Raw genomic sequence first — 21242 nt, forward strand, 5'->3', positions numbered from 1 at the left:
AGTGATACCACCTTTCTTTGGTACAACATGCACAGGTGATACCCATTTAGAATCTGAGATAGGGTAAATAACACCAGCATCTAAGAGTTTAAGAATCTCTTTCTTTACAACATCCTTCAGGTTAGGATTTAACCTTCTTTGATGCTCGATAGAAGTCATTGATTCATCCTCAAGATGTATCCTATGCATGCACAAAGAGGGTGATATTCCCTTGATGTCATCCAGTGAGTAACCTATTGCCTTTCTAAATCTTTTAAGCGTTTTCAAAAGTTCAGATATCTCAGTTTCAGTAAGTTCACTACTCACAATGACAGGATAAGTTTCATTAGGACCAAGGAATGCATACCTCACACCATGGGGGAGAGGTTTAAGCTCCACTTTAGGTGCCTTAAGCTCACTCCAGTCATCTTGTTGAGTGGCTGAGACTTCTTGGTGAAGCATCTGTGGAAGCTCCTCGTACTGATCCTTACTGACAAACCCCTGGTGTGAATCCAGCATTATCCCATAGGCAGTACTCTCCAGGTTCTCAATCACCTCAGCCTCTCTCTCTACAGTCAAAGCATGCTGTAGAGGGTCCTCTAGTGACAACTCTTCAAGGATTTCATCAGCAAGGGCGTCCATCTCTTCAATGTAGAACACTTGCCCTTGAATTGTTGGCCTCCTCATTACCTCCTTGATGTCAAAATGGAGAATGTGCCCTTTACCCAGATGGAGATCAATTTTGCCTTCTTTCACATTAACAATAACTCCTGATGTTGCTAAGAAAGGCCTTCCAAGGATTAAAGGGTCTTGAGCTTCTTCACCTATTTCAAGCACCACAAAGTCTGTAGGGATCTCATAATTTCCAACCATCACTGGGAGGTCCTCTAAGATACCCACAGGGTACTTCACTGAACGATCAGCCAATACCAGAGAAAGTCTACACTTCTTGTACTGAGTGAAGCCGAGCTTCTTAGCAACAGATAGGGGCATCAAGCTGACACTGGCTCCCAAATCGCAGAGACATCTATCAAATACCATAGGTCCAAGAGCACAAGGTAATGTGAAACATCCTGGATCTTCTAGCTTCTTTGGAATGACAAGCTTCTGAATGATAGCACTGCACTCATGAGTGAGAATCACCATGCCCTCCATCTCTTTCTTCTTTGCAGCTACAGCATCTTTCAGGAACTTGCTGTATTGAGGAATCAGCATGAAAGCATCAATAATGGGCATTGTGACCTGGACTTCACTCATTTGCTTTTCAAATAGAGCTTGGTACTTCTCTAGCAGCTGCCTCTTGAATCGACCTGGGAATGGGAGCTTGGGTTCATAGGCAGGAGGAACAAAAGAACTTTCACTTGCAGGAGTGACAACTTCACCATCCTTAACTGTTTTCTTCTCTTCTCCAACCTTTCCTTTTCCTTTGGCTTCCACTATCTTCTCCAAGATCTCGTCATTGATCTTCTCATCAACAATCACCACTTCATCATCTATGTTGATGGCAACCCCCTCACTTTGTTTCTCAGCATCCTTGGTGAGAGCTCTCTGAGGTAACTCCTTACCACTCCTGAGAGTGATAGCTTTCATGGTTTCCTTTGGGTTTTGCTCAGATTTTCCAGGTAGAGAACCTTGTTGGCGATTTTGTTGAGTGTTCATGGCAGCAAACTGGTTCTCCAAAGCTCTGAACTTGTTGTTGAGCTCATTGTAGCTCCCATCAATCTTTGAGTGAAGGTTCTTCAACTCATAGCCAACATGCTTCTCACTTCTTGTTTGAGACTCCAGGATTTGTTTCAGTAGAGCTTCAGTGTTGTTGACTTGAGGAGTTGAGGTAGATGGATTAGATTGCTGTTGGGAAGAATGGTTGCCCTTGTTGTTGAAACCAAGAGGAGGGTTTTGCTGAGGTTGATAGCTGCCTTGCTGATTATTCCGAGGCTGATAACCACTCTGTTGGTTGTTGGAATAGGATTTCTGTTGGTAGTTGTTGTACTGAAAGTTGGGCTCTTTCTTGTACCAGCTACCATTGTTGTTGATGAAACACAGCTCTTCCTGACCTTCCAAACCCTCAACTTCATGGACAACAACTGGTGTCTCTTGGCTTGGGTTGCCAACAAAGTGCAGCTGCTCTTGGGTAGCTTTGTCAGCAGTGAGGATGTCTATCTTATCTTGTAGAGCCTTCAACTCCTTCCTCGTCTGCTTATCATCTGTTCTACTACCTCTGTCGTGGTCTCCACTGTAGACTGCATCACTCTTAACCATGTTGTCAACCAGCTCCTCTGCATCCTCCTCAGTTCTCCCCAAGAAGAAGAACCCATTGCTAGCTGTATCCAGTCTGGCCCTGTACTTAGGAAGAGCACCACGATAGAATGTGCTCAGCAAACTCTCCTTAGAGAAACCATGGTGTGGGCATTGAGCTTGGTAGCCCTTGAATCTCTCCCAGGCTTCACTGAAGCCTTCTAAGTTCTTCTGTTGAAAGCTGGAAATCTCGTTTCGCAGCTTAGCAGTTCTTGAAGTAGAGAAGAACTTCTCCAAGAATGCTTTCTTGCAATCATCCCAAGTGGTGATGGAGTCGCTGTGTAGAGACTTCTCCCACTGACGGGCCTTATCCCCCAAAGAGAAGGGGAATAGCTTGAGATTTAAGGCATCTTCGGACACACCATTGGTTTTTGACAACCCACAGTAGCTGTCGAACCTGTCCAAGTGATCAAATGGATCCTCTAGAGCCAAGCCATGATACTTGTTGTTCTCGATCACGTTGAGGAGTCCTGATTTGTTCTCAAAGTTGTTGGCTGCCACAGCGGGTGCTCGGATTCCCAATCTATGACCATGAATATTGGGGCGGTCGTAAGTGCCAGTGGGTCGAGCTGCTCGCTGTTGGTTAGCTGGAGCATTGTTATTAGCGCCATTGACGCCCGCATCATGCTGATGAACGTCTCCCATATCAGTGTTAAGTCTTTGCAGTTGAGCCTGTTGCTCTTCTTCTCTTTTCTTTCTAGCACACTCTCTCTCTAAAGCTCTGATGTCTGCAGCTCGTGGAACTAGGTTTGATGGACCGTTGCTCCGCAAGTTCATACACCTGTAGATTAAAGGGAGGTGAAAAAGAGTCAGTAACAAGAGAAAATAAAAATGACTTAGTCTCAAGCAATTGACTAAATCTCAATGTTTAAATCTACTCAGAATTTGGCAACGGCGCCAATTTAATGGAGTTTTCAAGGCTCCTAAGACAAATGTTGTAGTATAAATGATTGTCGAACCAGTTCTGAGAGATATCAAAGCACCGAGAATGCAAGTAATCACTTAATCTAAGTGCAACCAATGGTTTTTAAAGGGGTTTTTAAACTATAACTAACTAAAAGGAATAACTAAATGATACTTTCTTAACTATGAGAAAAAGAACTCATGGGTATAGGGATTAGACCTCGGGTGATCAAGTTTCGAACTAAGGATGGCAAACGATCGATCAACTATCAACCTTAAGCTTAGACACAATCCTAAACAAACTCTATGTCTAGATGGATGTTCATTTACTAACACAATTCAAACATCAAATGTCTTTGGTTGAATAATATGAAAGCAATCATAACTAGCAAGTCCAATGGTTATCTTAGCACCTCTAACAACAAATGTCTTTGGCAAAGTATGCTAAAAGCTTAGAAGAGTTGTCTCGGACATTTCCTCGAACACCTTTCGGGTGAGAAATGCCTAAGGATTAACAACTGAGTGGCCAACTCAGAAGATGCATTATGTTCACTCTGTTAGCAAGGAAATATGAATGATCTACACTAAAACATCCTAGCTCTAACCTAATCACCCTTAATCTCCCTAACCCATGAATTCAAAAGGTGATTACTCACTAATCTCCATGATTCCTCTTAAACCCATGTTGGATTTCAGATTAATCATGTAGAGAAACACAGAAAATAGATATAAGAACACAAAATTTCAATAACAAAACTGATCAATTGATTCAAGAGATGACTTTCCAAAGGTTTTTGGTGGTTTTTCTTTTGAACAAAAGATGATCTGCCTCCTGGTGGCTTACAGAGTATTAAAACATAGGTTTAGAAAATAAAAACGTGCATAATGAAATGACCAAAAGGCCCTTGAGAAATCATAACTTCGAGCAGGAATAAGGCGCGCAGCGACCTCCGCTCGTCGCTCCGACAAGTCGCTCCATGCTTCGGGAGCGACCTCGCTGTGTCGCTGCGAGAGGTCGCTCCGGACTCGTTCTCGCGTCTCCGAGTGATGAAAACGCGAGCGACCTCCGCTCGTCGCTCCGACAAGTCGCTCCATGCTTCGGGAGCGACCTCGCTGTGTCGCTGCGAGAGGTCGCTCCGGACTCGTTCTCGCGTCTCCGAGTGATGACAACGCGAGCGACCTCCACTCGTCGCTCCGACAAGTCGCTCCATGCTTCGGGAGCGACCTCGCTGTGTCGCTGCGAGAGGTCGCTCCGGACTCGTTCTCGCGTCTCCGGGTGATCAAAACGCGAGCGACTCTTCCCTGTCGCTCTGGTAAGGTCGCTCTGATAGGGAGATCAGAGCGACTTGATGGTGTCGCTCCGGACTGGTCGCTCCGGTAAGGTGCTCGCCCATATGATCACGTTAAACACTTCTTTTGAACTCCAATTGCACCCAAATGTCTCCAAGAACTCCATGTGGTACTCCAATACCTGATAAGGACTCATGTATGCAAAATGCAACCTAAACATGGCTAAATCCTAATCTATATGATCAAAATGCACATGGGTGAATGGACAAAACAATAGAAATATGCAAGACATCACTAATGCAAAAGACAACCAACTCTCGCTGTGAGTCTAATCTATTGACTAAGTTCAGTGTTTCAGCTCTCGCATGTTAACACAGATCGAGCGTCGATCGATGCTATGGTATGAGCGTCGATCGATGCTGCGGATTGAGTGTCGATCGATGCTATGGTATATGCGTCGATCAACCTTGCCTTAGGCAAGCGTTATCGATCTGATCAATTATGTTCAACTAGATTCCTAGACCAACTCTCGTATGTGCCTAGGTATCTAATCCAACAGGATTCGAGTTCCGTTAATTGATTGCACTCTCGTGCCTCTCAATTGTCCTATGATTCTAGGTTCAAGCAATTAGTCACACTCTCGTGGTTTTCCAACTACTCTAGATCCTAGTATTACAAGCTATCCTGATGTAGAGATCTTCAGATATCCTAACAGTCTTATAATTCAGAAATTCATTCAGAACCCTACAAATTCCTAAATTTAGCAGGTGGATCTACTCATGCATGATGTTTGTCACAGAAATCATAGATGAATAGATAAATAACATAAAATATAAATAAAACCAAAACAATGGAGTTCCAAGAGGACACTGAATGAGTTCTTCTCTTCTCTCCTAACCTAGAATTATGAATAATAGAAAGCTTAGATAGCGTAGCCGTCAACAATAGCTTATAAATAACATAAATAGGGTTTCTGGTCGTCCAAGAGTATTCTGGTAATTTGGAGTTGCTTCTGGGCTTCAGTCGGTCATAAAATATGCTCAGCCCATATTCTGGCATCACTGTCGATCGACACCAATGCTGTGATATTGACCGACAGTCTTTCATCTCCTCAACAGCTTCCTCTCGCGAGGCAGACTGATCATTCTTCAGTAAAACGGGTATAACCTCTGCTACAGGATGCTGATTGACCTCAACCCGGTGGCATTGGAAAGCTAACTCAAAGCTATATCTTGTGTCAAAATATGGGCGCAAACTAACGGTGGGAAGGTCTCCATCCATTGCTAGACATCTGACGCGTCTGTGTAGTTATGCACCTCAAAAGACTCCAAAATCACCATATTTCTCCAGAACGTACCTGAACCTGTAAATACTCTAAATAAACTCTATATAGTAGTAAATATATATTAAAACATTTATAGACCATGGCTAAAAGTGGGTAAAATCCATGGTCTATCAAATAATATATATGAATATAATAAAACCAATAAAGAAAGAAAAAGAGTTCCAAGAGGATTCTGAAGGAGTTCCTCTCTTCTCTCCTAACCTATAACTATGGACAGAATATTGTAAAGAAAGCGTAGCAGTCAACAATGGATTAGAAAACACATAAATATGATTTCAGGTCATCCATGGGTATATTGGTAATTTATGGTGGCTTTTGGGCTTAAGTCGGTCATGAAATAGACTCGGCCCGCGTTCTGGCATCACCATCAATCAACACCAAGGGTGCACCGTCGATCGACATTTCTTCGTCTCCTCGACGTACTACTCTTCAGTAAAACGGGCATAACTTCTGCTATAGGATGCTGATTGACCTCAAACTTATGGCATTGGAAATTTAACTAAAATTTCTATCTTGTGTAAAAAGATGGGCTCAATCGCACCGTGTAAAGGTCTCCATCCATAGATAAACATCTAACGCCTCTATGCAGTTATGTACCTCAAAAGTCTCCAAAAGGCTCCAAAATTACCAAAGTTCTCCAAAACGTACCTGAACCTGAAAACACTCTAAAAGATACTCCAAACACATATAGTAGACTCCAAAACACTTATATACCATGGCTGAAAGTGGTAAAATCCATGGTATATTATTCTACACTCTCTCTTAGGTAGTACATTTTTCTTTGCTGGAGCTTTATGAGCATTTTTTTTTGCTGGAGCTTTATCGGCTTTGGTCTTAGTTGGATCTTGTTCGGCTTTGCTAGGACCGATTGCTTCACGACTCAAAGTGAAAGCTTCCCTGAGCTGTGAAACCTAACTCTCCATCTTCCCCATCCTCTCTACAAAACCAGCCTCCATCTTCTCCAATTGTGTACTGAGTCTATCCCCCAAGGAAATGACAGATGTGTGGATGAGACCCTGAATGAAATTCTTAGTTTCAGGGTCAAGAGTTATTTTTTTGCTGCAGATCCCTGACACAGTAGCTTCGTCATGAATCTTTCTCTTGCCTCTTCCTGCAACATTAGTCGCAGGGGTGTCCACTTCTGCTGCAACATCAGTATCATCTACACTCCCATCAGGTTCTGCCTATACATCCACTTCTTCCATTTCACTAACTTCAGGTTCTAAAACTTCCCACTCTGTTTTGATCCAATCAAAATTCTTGCAGATCCTATCCTGAAGAAGGTCAACTCTTTCATCATGCTTCTCACCCTTCCTTACATACGCAGTTTGCAAAAGCACATCACCAAGACGATTCTGTGAGATGACCGAAAACAACTCACCCTACAAAAAAAATGTCTCATTAAAAGACACATGATATATACAACAAACTAATTATGTAGACAACTAATATACATACCTTCTCAGGAAATGAGTCTTTAAGTTGAATGATGTCTTCATAATAAACTTTTGCAGCTCCTTTCCAATTTCCACACCTTGGACCTATGAAGCTCTCACAGACTCTTCTGCCTAATATTTCTCCAAAATAAGGAACTGCTTCAATAATCCAAATCTGGAAAGCATAGGTGAAACCCTTGAAAATGTAGCTCTCCTTGTTACTCAAATTCTTCCTAGTCTTCTCAATCGATCTCAGCAGGATGTCAAACGAGTGAAAACCCCAATGGAACTTCCAAACCTTGTCAAGATCCATCACCAACTTGATGTACATATGAGGGATGTTCACCTTCTCATCTTTCCCCATCACCATGCCCATTATCACGCACAAGTAGATCAACCTTAACCTATCAAGCCGAGTCCAGTTGTGAACTTTTTGTAGATGCACCTTCCTGATCGACTTCAAGGTGATCTTCCCACCTACCTTTAGTAGCTTACTCCAAAACCCCCCGTCATCTTTCCATTTAACTACGTCACTGCTACTTTCCCGTGAAATCTTGAGGCCAGTCACATCAGGGTACTTCTGAAGCGAAAACCGGAGAGGAGTCCTCGTAAAGACAAACCTCTTCGAGGTAATCAGCTCCTTACACAAGTGGCTATGCACCAGTTTCCACGAAAGTTTGAGGCGATTTGATTGAAGGGCCATGATATGTGTGAAAACTTGATCTCTCTTTACTTCTCCGTATTCTTCAGACATAGCTTCCTTTAGAATTCTGAGTAGTTCCATGCGGCAGCAGTTGTTGATCTTCTTGACTTGAGGTTCGAAACCCTCTCTGTATAAAATTATAGGTTGCTTTGATTCCATATCTATAAAAGACAAAAGGAATTGATCTTAGTCAAACGAAACTGATTTAAATCAAAATAGACAACTTAAGAGTCAAACAAAGACATATGTCAGAGACACTAACAATTTAATTCTATTCACATTTTCATTTTATTCACATTTCAAATTTAATTACCAAAATTAAGGTTCAATACATCAATGTTTTGACAATCATGTTAATCAAAGAACTTAAAATCAACACAAACATAAATAATTTCATACTGAATCAAGATAAGTCAAAATTCAATCAAATTCACAAGTCAAAACAGAAACACTTTCATTATGTTCTGAAAACGAAATCAAACAAATATTGTTTCAAGTCAAAGAAACAAACTTAATAGTGAAACAAAGACTAAGACAAACCAAAAATCAAACAAATTCAAATGAAATCAGTTAACAAAACCATTCACAAAAGAAATTAGTTAGTCAAACTAAGACAAGTGAATTCACACACGCAATCAATTAATCACAATAAGACAACTCACAAACGAAATCATCACATAATCAGTTAGCAAAAGAACAACAACATTATAAATTCTAAGAAAGAAACATACAAAAGAGTAACATGGATTAAGAACACAAACACATACACACATGCAAACAATAGCCGGATCGAGGCGGAGAGGCAGAGAGAAGCTCTGAAATCACCTTTTGTTTGTCGAGAGAGAGAGAGAGAGGGGCAGAGAAAGGTATTAGAGTTAGAAGGAGAAAAGAAACTCGGTCAAATTGGAAGGAAAAAGGCTGGTGTTTACTTTTGGTGGCAGCGATGTCGGAGAGAGATGAAGGGGTTCCAGTGGAAGAGATACTCGATTTCACCGGTGAAGTCACCGTTGATTTCAACGGAGAAGACACACAAACGCCTTCGTAGTCTCGAGAAAGAGAGTGAAAGGCGGAGAAAAGAAATTAGATTAGGGTTACGGGAAATTTTGGGTATTTTTTAACCCTTTTTGTTTGTAATTTTTATTTTATTTTCTTTCCTTTTCTAAAAATTTGATTAATAGTTTTAACTAATTGAATTATAAATATTGTTTAATTTCATTAATCTAGGGTTAATTTTGGGATTATGAAAAAAATTATACTATAAGGACAATGTTAAGTTGGTTTTACACCTAAAGGGACACTGATGCTGAATTTTTTTTTTATTTTGACAAATTTTCATACATTATTTAGGACAAAGGTGGAGTTTCAAGGAAGCCAGTTGTCCTTCCATAATTTGAATTTGATAGACTACCTTGCCAATGTGATTGAAGAGGGTTTTGAAGAAGTGTCGAGTTCTGTTTGCTACTACTGAAGTTTTAAAGGTCTCAAATCCATAGTCCAACTGTCTTTAGGGTTTGTGATTTTCCCTAATGCAAATATGCAAACCAACGCAGAATACATAATATTTAAGGAAATTTGTCAAAACGGAAAAAAAAAATGGTTGTCCACTCGGTATAATACCATCATTAAGTTGTTCTTTTAGTATAATTTTTTTCATAATACCAAAACTAACCCTTGGATTAATCAAATTAAATATATTAAACACAATTTAAAAGCTTAACTGAATTTTAAAAAGTTTAATAAAAAAGAAAACAATGTTTTAATTTAAAAGTTTTATTTTTTATTAAAAAATTTAATAAAACTAAAAAGTTCACAAACATTTTAAATTTTTTAATAAAAACAAAACTATGTAAAACGTTTTTTATAATGTTTATTTAACGTTTTATTAAAAAATTTCTTATAAATTTTTATTTTTATTTTTATAAAGTTTATTTTTACTAAAGTTTATTAAAAACGTTTTACAAAGTTTTATTTTTATTTTTCTGTTTTAAAAATGTTAAAATTAAAAAGTTTATTTTTTTTATTAAAAGGTTTGACAAAAAGGAAAAAAAAAATGTTTTTTTTTAAGTTTAATAAAGAGGAAAAAATGTTTTTGACAAGGTAAATCGACCTATACACATTTTAAGGAAGTTAGAATATTTTTAGAATATTTTCTTAACTGAAATTTCCTAAACTTTCGCAAAAAAAAACATGTTTTCTTATCCGTAGAAGACACCTTCTACATTGCGTAGAACAATGACAAAAGTTCAGAATGCAATTTCTACCTCATGTAGATGTACGAGTAGTGTTTAGATTTCGCATTATTTCGCATTCTGAGAATTTTAGAATATTTCATAAAAGTAGAAACTGCATTCTGGAGAAAAGTAGATATCTTTACAATTAATAGAATTTGAATTTCCCTTATTTTGAATTTTAATTAAAAGTAGATTGTTCGTTCTAAAAAAAGTAGATGAACTTGTATAATCTAGAATTCGTTTTCTACTAACTCATTTTCTGTAGAAGACAAAATCTACTTTTGGTAGAACATAATTTAAAATTTTTATTTATTAAGTTTTTCAACTAACCAAAAATATCATTTTGTGTATATGAGTTTTTTATTAATTGTTTATATTTTTAATATTTTTTTATTCATGAAACTATTTATTTCATTAAGTTTCAGAAATAGAAAAGGTAAAAAAGAGATAAAATGGACAAAAATAGTTTTATACCAAAGAGACAACCATGCTATTTTTTTGTTCTGTTTTAACAATTTTCTCTAATATTTATTATAAACAAGTTTTATATAATACCCAAATTATTATTTAAATACAATGTAAAGGTGAAGAACTGTAGGTTTCACGCCTTCTCCTCTAAACTGCAATTAAACCGCATGTCTTCTTCTCCACTTTCTTTTCGTATAATGTTTTATCATTATAAAATTTAAACGAACATTTCTTATTATAAATCTGACTTTACAAAACAGCACCAACAAATCTTGGACACGGCTTGTCAGCTTGGTCCTGCAGATGGTGACCAAAGTCTCAACACCGTACTAACCCGTAGTTCCTTCTCCCAACGTACGATATACCGAACCTCACACATTTAACCTTAAACCATGACCCAAAACTAACTTTAACCGATTGATTCTTCTCGTTATCCCTCCACGCTGAATGAGAGACCGGTACATATATCAATGCATACATACCACACACTTCTATGTACACGAATGGCAGATAGGTAAGATAGACACTAGGGCTGGTCTTACCACACAGAAGCCTAAAAGGGTCTGCTCTCAGGATCGACAACTCCAGCCAGCAGTGCACCGAAGAGCCAAAGCATGAGTACAAACACTATTGATGTCCGCAACACTTGGCTACATACGTTCGGGCTCGGTTCTCCCTCATAAGCTAAATTAGGTGTCTGGACTTCGTAACTCCAGCTGCTGATGTCTAGCTGCTCTGTCTCTCCCGAGGTTCCTATCTTGCTTCTCGTGTGTGTTTGTGGTTGTGGTGAATCTTGTTCGCTGAGATTTGAGCATCTTTTGCAGTTGCAGTCGCTGCCAAGGTATGAAGGAAGTGTCTGGAGATATTCAGAGAGGATTCGGTGGAAAGTTTCCCCTTCAATTCTCAATTTCTTGCGTGTGGTGGGTCTGAGAATCTAAGAGAGGGGAATATAATGTGATATGAAACGATCAATAGATCCAAGAACAAAGAGTAAGAAAACCAGTAATATCAAAGTTAGCTCAGCTAGGATTTTTACTTGTATGAAAGTCTGAGAAATGACTCGGACAACAGGAGGAAGGCGAATGATGAATAGGCAGCCGAGACGGTTGGGGAAGTGATCTTGGAGAATTGAAGAACAAGATCTCAACATCTGCATTGGAATCCTCAGAGGAGACAATCCTTCACAGTCCACTAATACCGTAAGTTCCGAATTCTCCGGGTTTAGACGATGCAGAACGCCGTGCTCTACCTGAGAAACTGAGAAAAAACAAAACTTGATTAAAAGAAGAACATAGCAAAGACAATACTGGAATTTGCAGTAGAGAGCCACTAGTGACGTACTGATTGCCTGAGCGAAACGAGGTCTTTCATGAGATGGCAAATTTACAAAAGCAAGCCCCAATCGTACAATGAGGCAAGGTCTTTGGTTCCTGTCGTATCCATGCCAGAAGACTAAACTTGACCATGTCTCAAGTTCTTCTTCTGATAGAAGTCTGTAAGTCTCCCTCCAATGGATTGTCTTTTTAATTGACGATAGTAAGGAAGTGAAGTCTCCGTTTGACACACTATAAAATCTATGAAGCTCATCCTCATTGATTCTACATTAAAAATGAGACTAAAATATTATGATCTAAATGCATACAATTTAACGTAGAAACTTAAAGAAAAGAGCACTTCTTCATATAACAACACTAAAAAGTCAAAGTACCTCTCTGACAAGCTAAGTCTCTGCTTTTCCAGTTCTTCGTAGAGTTGTTTAACCCAGTCTTGTGAAGATACAGGATGTGTAGCCTCATCTTCAATTCTGTACATATTAGTAAAGTTAATATAAATCTAGATTATATTCAAAATACGACTATGAAGGTTTAATATTATCAGGGGATGTACAAAACTTTCAAGTGGCTCCAGATTAAAGTTGTAGAGTCTCAGGGTATGATATGATAGATAAGACACTGACATCAGTTACCTTATGTCTGATAGAGACTGAGACGTCTGTGGCTCAGATTGTGATTCTGAAGATGCATTAGAGGCAGTACCACCTGGGGCTTCTTGCTTTGACTCTGACTGGTCTGTGAGAGCCTCCGCAATCGTGAGGACCAATAATGGCCGAGACAGTATCTGCATAAAGATTACATTTAGATTCACAGTAGATCAGTATAGTAGAGGGATATCAAATACGCATACCAAAGGGCCATCTAGCGGGTTTTGAGATGATAGCATGATACATAAAAAAAACTTGAAAGAGTAAAAAAAGATAACATAATTAACTACAGGTGAATATGATTCTTTATACTAGAATATAACACTAATCAATGTATTGCTACCAAAGCAGATTACAGGAGTTATTATGGTTCGTCCAACTTGCAATGTAAAATGTGAGAAGGATGAAAAAGGCTAAAAGCTTAGGACCTAAAGGATCATTTGTATCAAACTAGTGTTTCATTCATCTTAGAATCTTAAAACTTATGCAGCAATTGCTATGCTTTTCTAAAGTAGCAATTTTCATCAAAGGTTGGTTAAAATCGTAGAAATAGTATAGTGCTAAGGAAGGGGGGAGACAAGTTGTAAACCTGCATTGCCTTGATGAAATCCTTGAAGGGAGCCCATCTCCGAATCCACTTAAGAGGAGGATAACAGAAGCATTGCAACGCCTGAAGAGTGTTCCATAAATGAGGACACTTTGCCTTTGAAACTCTCCGAACGATTTCTAAAACAGCGACTTTGAGCAGAAAAACAGCTGCGTTTTGCACGGTTCCACTGCCATTTCTTGAGAAAGAGACATGCTTACCGATCGTCTGGTGAACAGCTCTTGGAATAGCAGCTACTAGGCTTCTCTTAGGAAAGTCTTTCCCAGCCGCCCTCACAGAGTTTCTACTTGTAACAAATTGCTGTAATGGGTCTCCCATTAAAACAGTTTCAGATCAGCTAATTCGCCAGCAACGAGGTCACCACCAATTCTGTGCCGAACAGATGTATCTGCAAACAGATTGAAATTGTTCGCAAAAATAAGAAGCTAATAACTAATCTGAACTGCAATTATGCTGATTCAACAATGATGAGCTATAATCCTCCTGGAAAATCGGAGAGTTATATAAAAATAATAATAAACAAAACGAACCACGAAAAATCCTCTATGATCGGAGAAAAGCTCTGTGGTTTCTTCATTAACCTCCGAATCAATTGACGAAAATCAGATCGGAAGAATCAAGTTGTCGGCAGGTACCGTCTTTTCTCCAAATGAAACTTCAAAATTGAATAATTGATTAGGAGACACGGTATATGACACGTGTACTGTCTTAGCTATCATCATAGCTGTTGATGGTACTTTTGAAAATATCTTTAAATAAACTAGGTGTCTTCTTCCACCATGTGCTAACACATAAATAGAAATTATTATTTTAACATCAAATTTTATTAATATTGTAAATTTTCTTTTTCGTATCAATATTTTAATATAAATTTGATTTAATAAAGCATAAAAATTATATTTAAGAATATGCATGTATATATTTGAAATTATAATCTTAGATAGATTTTTCTATCTATTTATTTTAATTAAATATATTAAATAAATTTATAAAACTTGCATAATTACCAAAAATTAAAATTAAACAATATTTATAAAATTTGTAGATATATAAGAAAATAATGATTTTACGATTAAATTTTTATAATTTTAGTTGTATACATTTTTGAAAATTTTAGTAATAAAATTGTATAATATAAAAATATATAATTAAATTATATTTCGAAATTTATAATGTCATATTTGAATATATTTAATTTAATGATGATTTATGAGTAATTCTCATATTCTAAAAAAAATTCAAAAATATAAATTGACATTTTTTTTTATGGCAAACGGCTATTCTATTGCTCAAACTTGAGGTGGCCTGATGAGCCAGACCGGAATAGAACAACCAATAAAACATAAGGATCTATGAAAAGAACGTGCATTCTTAGCTAGCGAATCCGCAATTTCATTCTGCATCATTGGGAAGTAGCTGATCTTGAAGTCTGAAAAACACAACCGAAGAGTTTGAATAATCTCCAGCTCTGTTAAGAAGTTGGGCCAATCTTGTGGCTGTTCTAACATCGTAATCAGGTCCTTACAGTCCGTCCCAAACCTCTGACAGTACGAGTGCTGTATCATGCTCTCCATTGCCCACTGTAGCGCTTCCAGTTTCGAGTGTAACGCTGTCTCCCTCCTCTGCAAGTTCCTTGATCCCATGAGTTGTATCTTCCCCATTGTATCCTTCCAAACCCATCCCATTCCACTGAATTGAGCTGTTGAGGTCCATGAACCATCCACCATACAAATATCACCCAAGCTTAAGGCTTGTGTTTCTTCATTAGTCTGTACCTGTGGCGATACCGGTTCAGTGTCTCTTGCGTTGTACCAAGCTTGGCACTCACTCTCTGCATACCTGAGACTAGTTCCAGTGGATCTCTATTTATGCCTCTAAACAACTTATCATTTCTAGCTTTCCATATGTACCAAATTATCCAAGGATAAGGATCTTTATCGTCTTCTGGCTCCAGAATACCATTCTTTCTCCAAAAAAAATAATCCATATTAGCGTAAATACTTGGCATCGGGAAGATTTCAGGGCTCGATGGCGTTGATGATAACTCTCATGCTTGTAAGGCCGGTGGACACTCAAAGATAGCATGAGTAACAGTCTCTTCTGGTGCTCCACATCTTGGACAATAATTGTCGCATCGCATGTTACGGCGTACCAGATTCCTTGTCACCGCTACCTGTCCTGATATTAATTGCCATATAAGATGGCAGATCTTTTGTGGCGCTTTTACCTTCCAAGCAAAGGCTTGGAGTTTTGTAATGATTGGTTGTAAAACTTCTAAATCCTCCTCATCCCTCATCAAGTTTGTAGCAACCCAATATCCCGATTTAACAGTATACTGTCCATTTTTTGAGTAGCTCCAACAAAATGTATCACGTCGATGGGTAGGGCTTATGGCCAAACTCAGGATCAACGGAATATCTTCTTGAGCTGTATATTGTTCCAGTAAACGAACATCCCATTCCTTTGTAGCTGGATTGATCAGACTGCTTACGTTCATCTTTGGGTTCACTGCTGGAGCCCGAGACCAAAAATATAAATTGACATTAAATGTAATATATGAGTTATTACCATATTTTAAAAAGTTTATCAAAAATATAAATTAAAATTAAATGCAATTGTCCATGTCATATTAAGCTATAAGACATGTTATCAATTTCAGTAGCCATGTCATATTTGTTTTGTGAAATTGATCGTAGAATTGTAAATATAGTCTAGGGGAAATCATATATAATATTAGTGAGAAAATGGTAAACACGAAAATTATCAAATTAAAATCAAAAATGGTTTTGGTGTAGGCCGCATCTTGGTTGGGCTTGATTTGGCTTTAAAGAGAATATACTTACAATCAAATGGGCTGGAAAACGTTCATATTGTATTTTGCATAACTTTCTGGTTTTTGAATATTTTATTTAGAATCAATGCATCCTTAAAGCACTGTTGAGTGTAAAGTTGAGATCAATCTATCTATATTATTAAAACTAAAGTACATTTGAAAATTGTTTGAAAATATAGATAGCAGTATAAAAAGAAATATGATGTTGTTTGGAAAAATGAATAACAGTCTATTAAAAAAAAAAAAGACTTATGTTATTAAGAAAAACTGGAAGTCCATTATATCATCAGAAACTAACTATCTAGACTACCTTTAAAATATACGAAAAAATAGCACAATCTAATTACAAAAAAACATCTTTTGTCTAATTATTATAAAAAAAATTAAACTTTATATACATATTTAAAATCAAAATAATAATTTAAAATTAATTTATATCAAAAATTGATTAAAAATATACATATATTCAAAAATTGATTTTCACTAAAATATTTTCCAATAATCATTATAAAAAAATGTTTTCAATATATATAAGAAAAATACAATACAAAATCAAATTTCAAACACCAACTTAAATTATGGTTTTTATATTTCACATTAAGTTTTAAAAATACAATATATGTGATTATTTATATGTTGGTGTATAAAATACTATTAAGTATATGATGATACGTATAAATGCGATTAATTATATGATGACACATATATAATATTTAACAGTGACATGAAAAATAAATAGAAACATATTTTTGAAAAAATATAATTGCGCGGATCAAAGTCTAGCTGGTTTTATGGTTAAAGTCCTCATGATTTGTGATATATAGCATTTTGAATGCACATATATCCTAATCAGCTTCTTTATCTCTCTTCAGTTTCATGCTCTCCATCCCATGTTTCTTTATTACTTTATCCATGGTTGATGATGAATTTATGTCCTTATCATCACAAACGAGAAACAACCACATGACCAGCATCTGGACAAAAATAATGTATTCAAAACTATATGAACTATATAAATCATATGACAACATCCTTACCTATTATGTGATGTTTCTAGTACCATCAAAATCATTATGATATCTAAAAAGTGTTTTGGACTTGAAATCTGGCAAGTTGTGATGAAATTTTAACATATTCTCACATGTTTTCAGTTGAATACTTAATTGATGTATTTTTATCTTCATATGTGTATCATAATTTGTTTCTCATATTTTGGTTGACGGACTTTTGACTAGATGTTTCTCGATTTCAAGTCCGACACGCTTTTCATCTATAAAAACGATGTTGATAGTGTTAGCAGCATAACCTATAATAGTTCATGAATGATTTTATCTGATTCTTGTAGTTCATAATACATTATTTTGTCTATCAGCGTACTCATGTAGTTGTGTTTCGTTCATGTAGCTGTCAATCATCATTCCTAAGAAAATCTAGATAGATCGGTTACCAATCATGCTGCTTGGCGTTGGGAGGTTTAGTCATTTTATCTTTCATTTAGTATTTTTCAAAAAATTTAACTCACTAATTAGTGTTATTAAGTGAGGCTTGGACGACTGCCAAGAGCTGGGTTAACATGGCCATATGTGTCTGGTCATGAGATTCCTTTTTCATTGCTCCTGAAAACATTTCAATAACGAAGTGATGAATAGGTTCTATGGGTCGAATAAGATGCAAGTAAGTACTCTATGATATATCTAAAATATGATGGAAATGGAAGAAATGTAAATGCTTGGACCAACTATGTAAACTCTGCTGTTAGAATAATTTTATTTATTTTTAATGTATGCTAGAAGATAACCCGCACGTTTTTGACCCAAAAATAATGATAACCCGCGCGTTTTTTTTTACCAATGTTTGTTCATTAAATGATTTAAACATTTTGCAACACTACAATCTTTATCGATTGTAAAATGAATACAAATGTTATTCTCTTAATTGTATCATCGTTGTTGAAGAGTTAATATATTCAGCTCATTTTTATTATTTTTAAGACTTCATATGCACAAAAAGAAATTAAGTTTTACGGCTGACACAAATCACAAAAACCAAATAGGCAAAATTGATTGTAAAATGATGAAAGTGGATTTGGTTTTCTGCTCTCGATTTATTTACTATTGACTCACCATAAGTGATTTCATTTCCTACCTCTATAAAATTGTACTTTCGTTCTCATTTTTGTTTCACGGATATGAGTTATGTTTCTTTTTTTATTTCTTCTGAGATTTCGGTGAATTACATAGGTGTCAATCGATATCACTCAAATAACCATAAGGAGTGAATTACTCTTTCAAATAATAGGTTCAGTTGTAGCACTTAGGGATCGAATTCCCAGGGAGCTAGGGAACCTAATAAATCTAATTAAGTTGATTAAGCTAGGTTGATTATTATTAAATGTAAAAGACAGGTTTGTGAGCAAGTTAATTGCTCGATTGATTGATTGGAGTTTTTGGTACTTAGATGAAAATAGTTAGACTTAGGGATTTTATTCAGGTAGTCAGGATTATAATCTTATAGATGCCTAATAAGTTGTCTGCATAATATTATAGAGCTCAACACTTAATAACAAACCATTAGTCTTTCGCTTTCTAGGTTTGTCTATTGACCAGTGTCGATCGATTATTCTATAGGAATATCGATCGATACACTTATTGAAACGTCGACCGATTATTCGATTGGAATATCGATCAACACCTTTGGTCAAGCGTTAATGCGCGGATTAAATATGCTCACTAAGCTTCCTAGATCAGCTCTTGCCTTACTCTAGCAATCTTAGCTCAGTTAGGATGGATTCAGAGTGAGATGTAAGCTATTGCTTATGTCTACAACTCCTAGGACAAGTTCAAGGTAGCTAATCTAGAAACATGCATAAATGACAATCCTAAGGATGAATATCACAACTTAGCAATCTATAGTTGGTGTTGATCCCTCATAACCTATTTAAACCCTAAATCTAAAAAAGAGAACTACTCAGACATGGCTAAGCAATTTATAACAGCAATAAGGTATAAAAACTACATAGATAAATAGGTAGATAGATATCAATGGAGTTCCAATCACAAATCTCTTTGGATCTTCTCTCTAATCTACTAAAAATCCTAGAAAACCTTTGCTGTGAAATTAGTAAAACAAGAAAGCACTATTTTCCTCTAACAAATTGGCAAAGCTTATAGGTTAAAACTCGTCAAGGGTAATCATGTAAATAGGTGAAGACTTGGGCTCTAAGTCGGCTGAGACCAAACGGGCTTTATGCGCGCTTCGCTGTCGATCGATGTCACGATGTGAACATCGATCGATTATTCCTCTTAAATGTCGACCGATGGTCGTGCTCGATGGTCATCTCGGGTGCTTACTCCAAATATCTCCAAAATGCTCCAAAATCATCACTTTCCTCCAAATCACTCCTGATCCTATAAATATACTAAATGGACTCTATAATATAATAATTAGTAGTTAAAACACTTGTAAACCATGGGTAAAAGTGGGTCAAATCCATGGTCTATCAACTCCCCCAGACTTACCCTTTTGCTTGTCCTCAAGCAAAACATACATGCAGTCTTTCTGAAAGAGGTTTGAATAAAGCAGGGAATCACAGATTAAAACTTAAAATCAACACCTGAGGAAGTCCTAATCTCAGAAGCACACTATACCATATCCTAGTCTAGCAACCAAGTTCATCTAGTCAACAACTTTGCAAATCATGTCTGACAATCCCCTCTACCAACCTCAATTCTTACATAAATAAAGTGTAGGCTTTACCTTGGGGGTATCGATCATAGGATGCAAGGATGCTCAAATAAGTATCTGGACCTTCAGGTAAACAATAGTTCATATCTTCTTTCTCTACTAATTTTCTCTCTCAGTCAAAGTCTGCTTATATTGCAAGATCATTGACCAAGATTGGACAGGCTTCCATGAATCAAGCTTTAATGGTTTTAGCCACCAAATCATGTTCACTTCTTTTTGACATATATCCTAGGATTATTTGTGAATCAAGTCTTAATAGTTGTAGCTAGCAAGTCATGTTCTAATCATTTACCTATAGAATTCTTATGAAGCAAGTCTTAATGGTTGTAGCCACCAAGTCCTGTTTGAATCCATTCCTAATAAATCTATCTATATATATATATATTTTTTTTTTATTTGTTACTTTTTTATTTTTATTATATTTATAATTTTATCTTATATTTCGAAAATAGAGAGAGAAAGGGTGATAAATCTACACAACGCTTTACCTTCCAGACTTGTTTGAAGAATCCGATCCTATGTATACCAAGCCCCAAGATAAGCAGAGTTGAGCTCAGTTAAGTAGGAGGTCAGCTTTGGTTCCTTCAAATACTCTCAACAAGTGTAACATAGTTGACAGGTTGATCCACTGTGGTATCTTTAGTACTATCTGCAACTAGTAAGTCTAGAATGATGTGTTTAGATAACAAGCAACATTTTTTTTTTAATAATAAGTTCATCATCCCCTTCTTGACTCAATAAAAACTTTTTTTTTAAGACATTTTAACAAAAATCATGAATAAACTATTATCAGTAAACCTCCCCCCAGACTTAAACTACACTGTTCCCAATGTAAATTCAGTCGGAGTTATGGTGATAACTAAATCATAAGGACTTAATGTAACAAGTTAGAACGATATACCAGACCGGAATTGATGTCGATCGATGTAAAGGTGTTGATATCGGCCGCGGCAGGTAATGTTCTGTCGATCGATGTCGGCAGTGTTTCGTAGGTCAACACTCACGGCAATCGTCTACTTGGATCTTTTTTTTATGACATGCAATGATTAAAATACCAGCATATATACTAAATCATTAAAAACCAATTAAATATCACCTAATAGTGGGTTGCCTCCCACACAGCACTTTGTTATAGTCATTTATCTTGACTTTTGGAGGTGATTTGGCTAGTAATGTGGAAAGCTGGAGCTTGCTGGGAAACAAATCTCCATCTCTTCTCTGCGCTTGTGGAGCTAAACTTTTCTTTATGGCTCTTTGCCAATGCTTCGCACATAGCTTAACAACACCAAGGTTGATAACTAAGATTACTTATGACCAATGATCATAAGTGACAAACATATCACAACACTCAAGCATATGATCAGATAACCTAACACAAGGATCTATCATTGCATGGTTGGTTCCTTATCTAAACATCAAGTTACTCA

General features: G+C 36.8%; 1 protein-coding gene and 1 non-coding gene across 3 annotated transcripts; one reads left to right on the forward strand and one right to left on the reverse strand.

The window, feature by feature from the left end:
* The first annotated feature begins 2371 nt into the window (after positions 1-2371).
* Positions 2372-2478, forward strand: LOC125584706. The gene has a single exon (XR_007321615.1). It is a non-coding gene; the product is annotated as a small nucleolar RNA R71 (small nucleolar RNA).
* Positions 2479-10707: 8229 nt separating this feature from the next.
* Positions 10708-13972, reverse strand: LOC106377195. Of its 2 annotated transcripts, XM_013817377.3 has the most exons (8): positions 13769-13972; positions 13221-13626; positions 12617-12768; positions 12359-12454; positions 11992-12248; positions 11687-11907; positions 11193-11584; positions 10708-11093 (listed from the first exon to the last, which is right to left on the reverse strand). In XM_013817377.3, exons 2-7 carry the CDS (start codon positions 13554-13556, stop codon positions 11204-11206), a joined length of 1443 nt encoding a protein of 480 aa, XP_013672831.2. In that variant the 5' UTR covers positions 13557-13626; positions 13769-13972; the 3' UTR covers positions 10708-11093; positions 11193-11203. The 2 variants fall into 2 exon arrangements, with proteins under 2 accessions (XP_013672831.2, XP_013672829.2); XM_013817375.3 differs by having other exon boundaries at positions 10804-11584.
* Between the last annotated feature and the right edge of the window lie 7270 nt (positions 13973-21242).

Source organism: Brassica napus, chromosome C3, assembly GCF_020379485.1.
Source record: "Brassica napus cultivar Da-Ae chromosome C3, Da-Ae, whole genome shotgun sequence".
NCBI classification, from domain to species: domain Eukaryota; kingdom Viridiplantae; phylum Streptophyta; class Magnoliopsida; order Brassicales; family Brassicaceae; genus Brassica; species Brassica napus.

What these genes read in the sequence shown, in the direction of transcription:
- LOC106377195 (XM_013817377.3), bottom strand. Translation starts at nt 13,556, where the DNA reads ATGGGAGACCCATTACAGCAATTTGTTACAAGTAGAAACTCTGTGAGG. An exon ending in ATTTCATCAAGGCAATGCAG is followed by an intron (nt 12,769 to 13,220) that starts GTTTACAACTTG and finishes ATCTTTATGCAG; the next exon opens with ATACTGTCTCGGCCATTATT. An exon ending in AGACTTAGCTTGTCAGAGAG is followed by an intron (nt 12,249 to 12,358) that starts GTACTTTGACTT and finishes TTTTTAATGTAG; the next exon opens with AATCAATGAGGATGAGCTTC.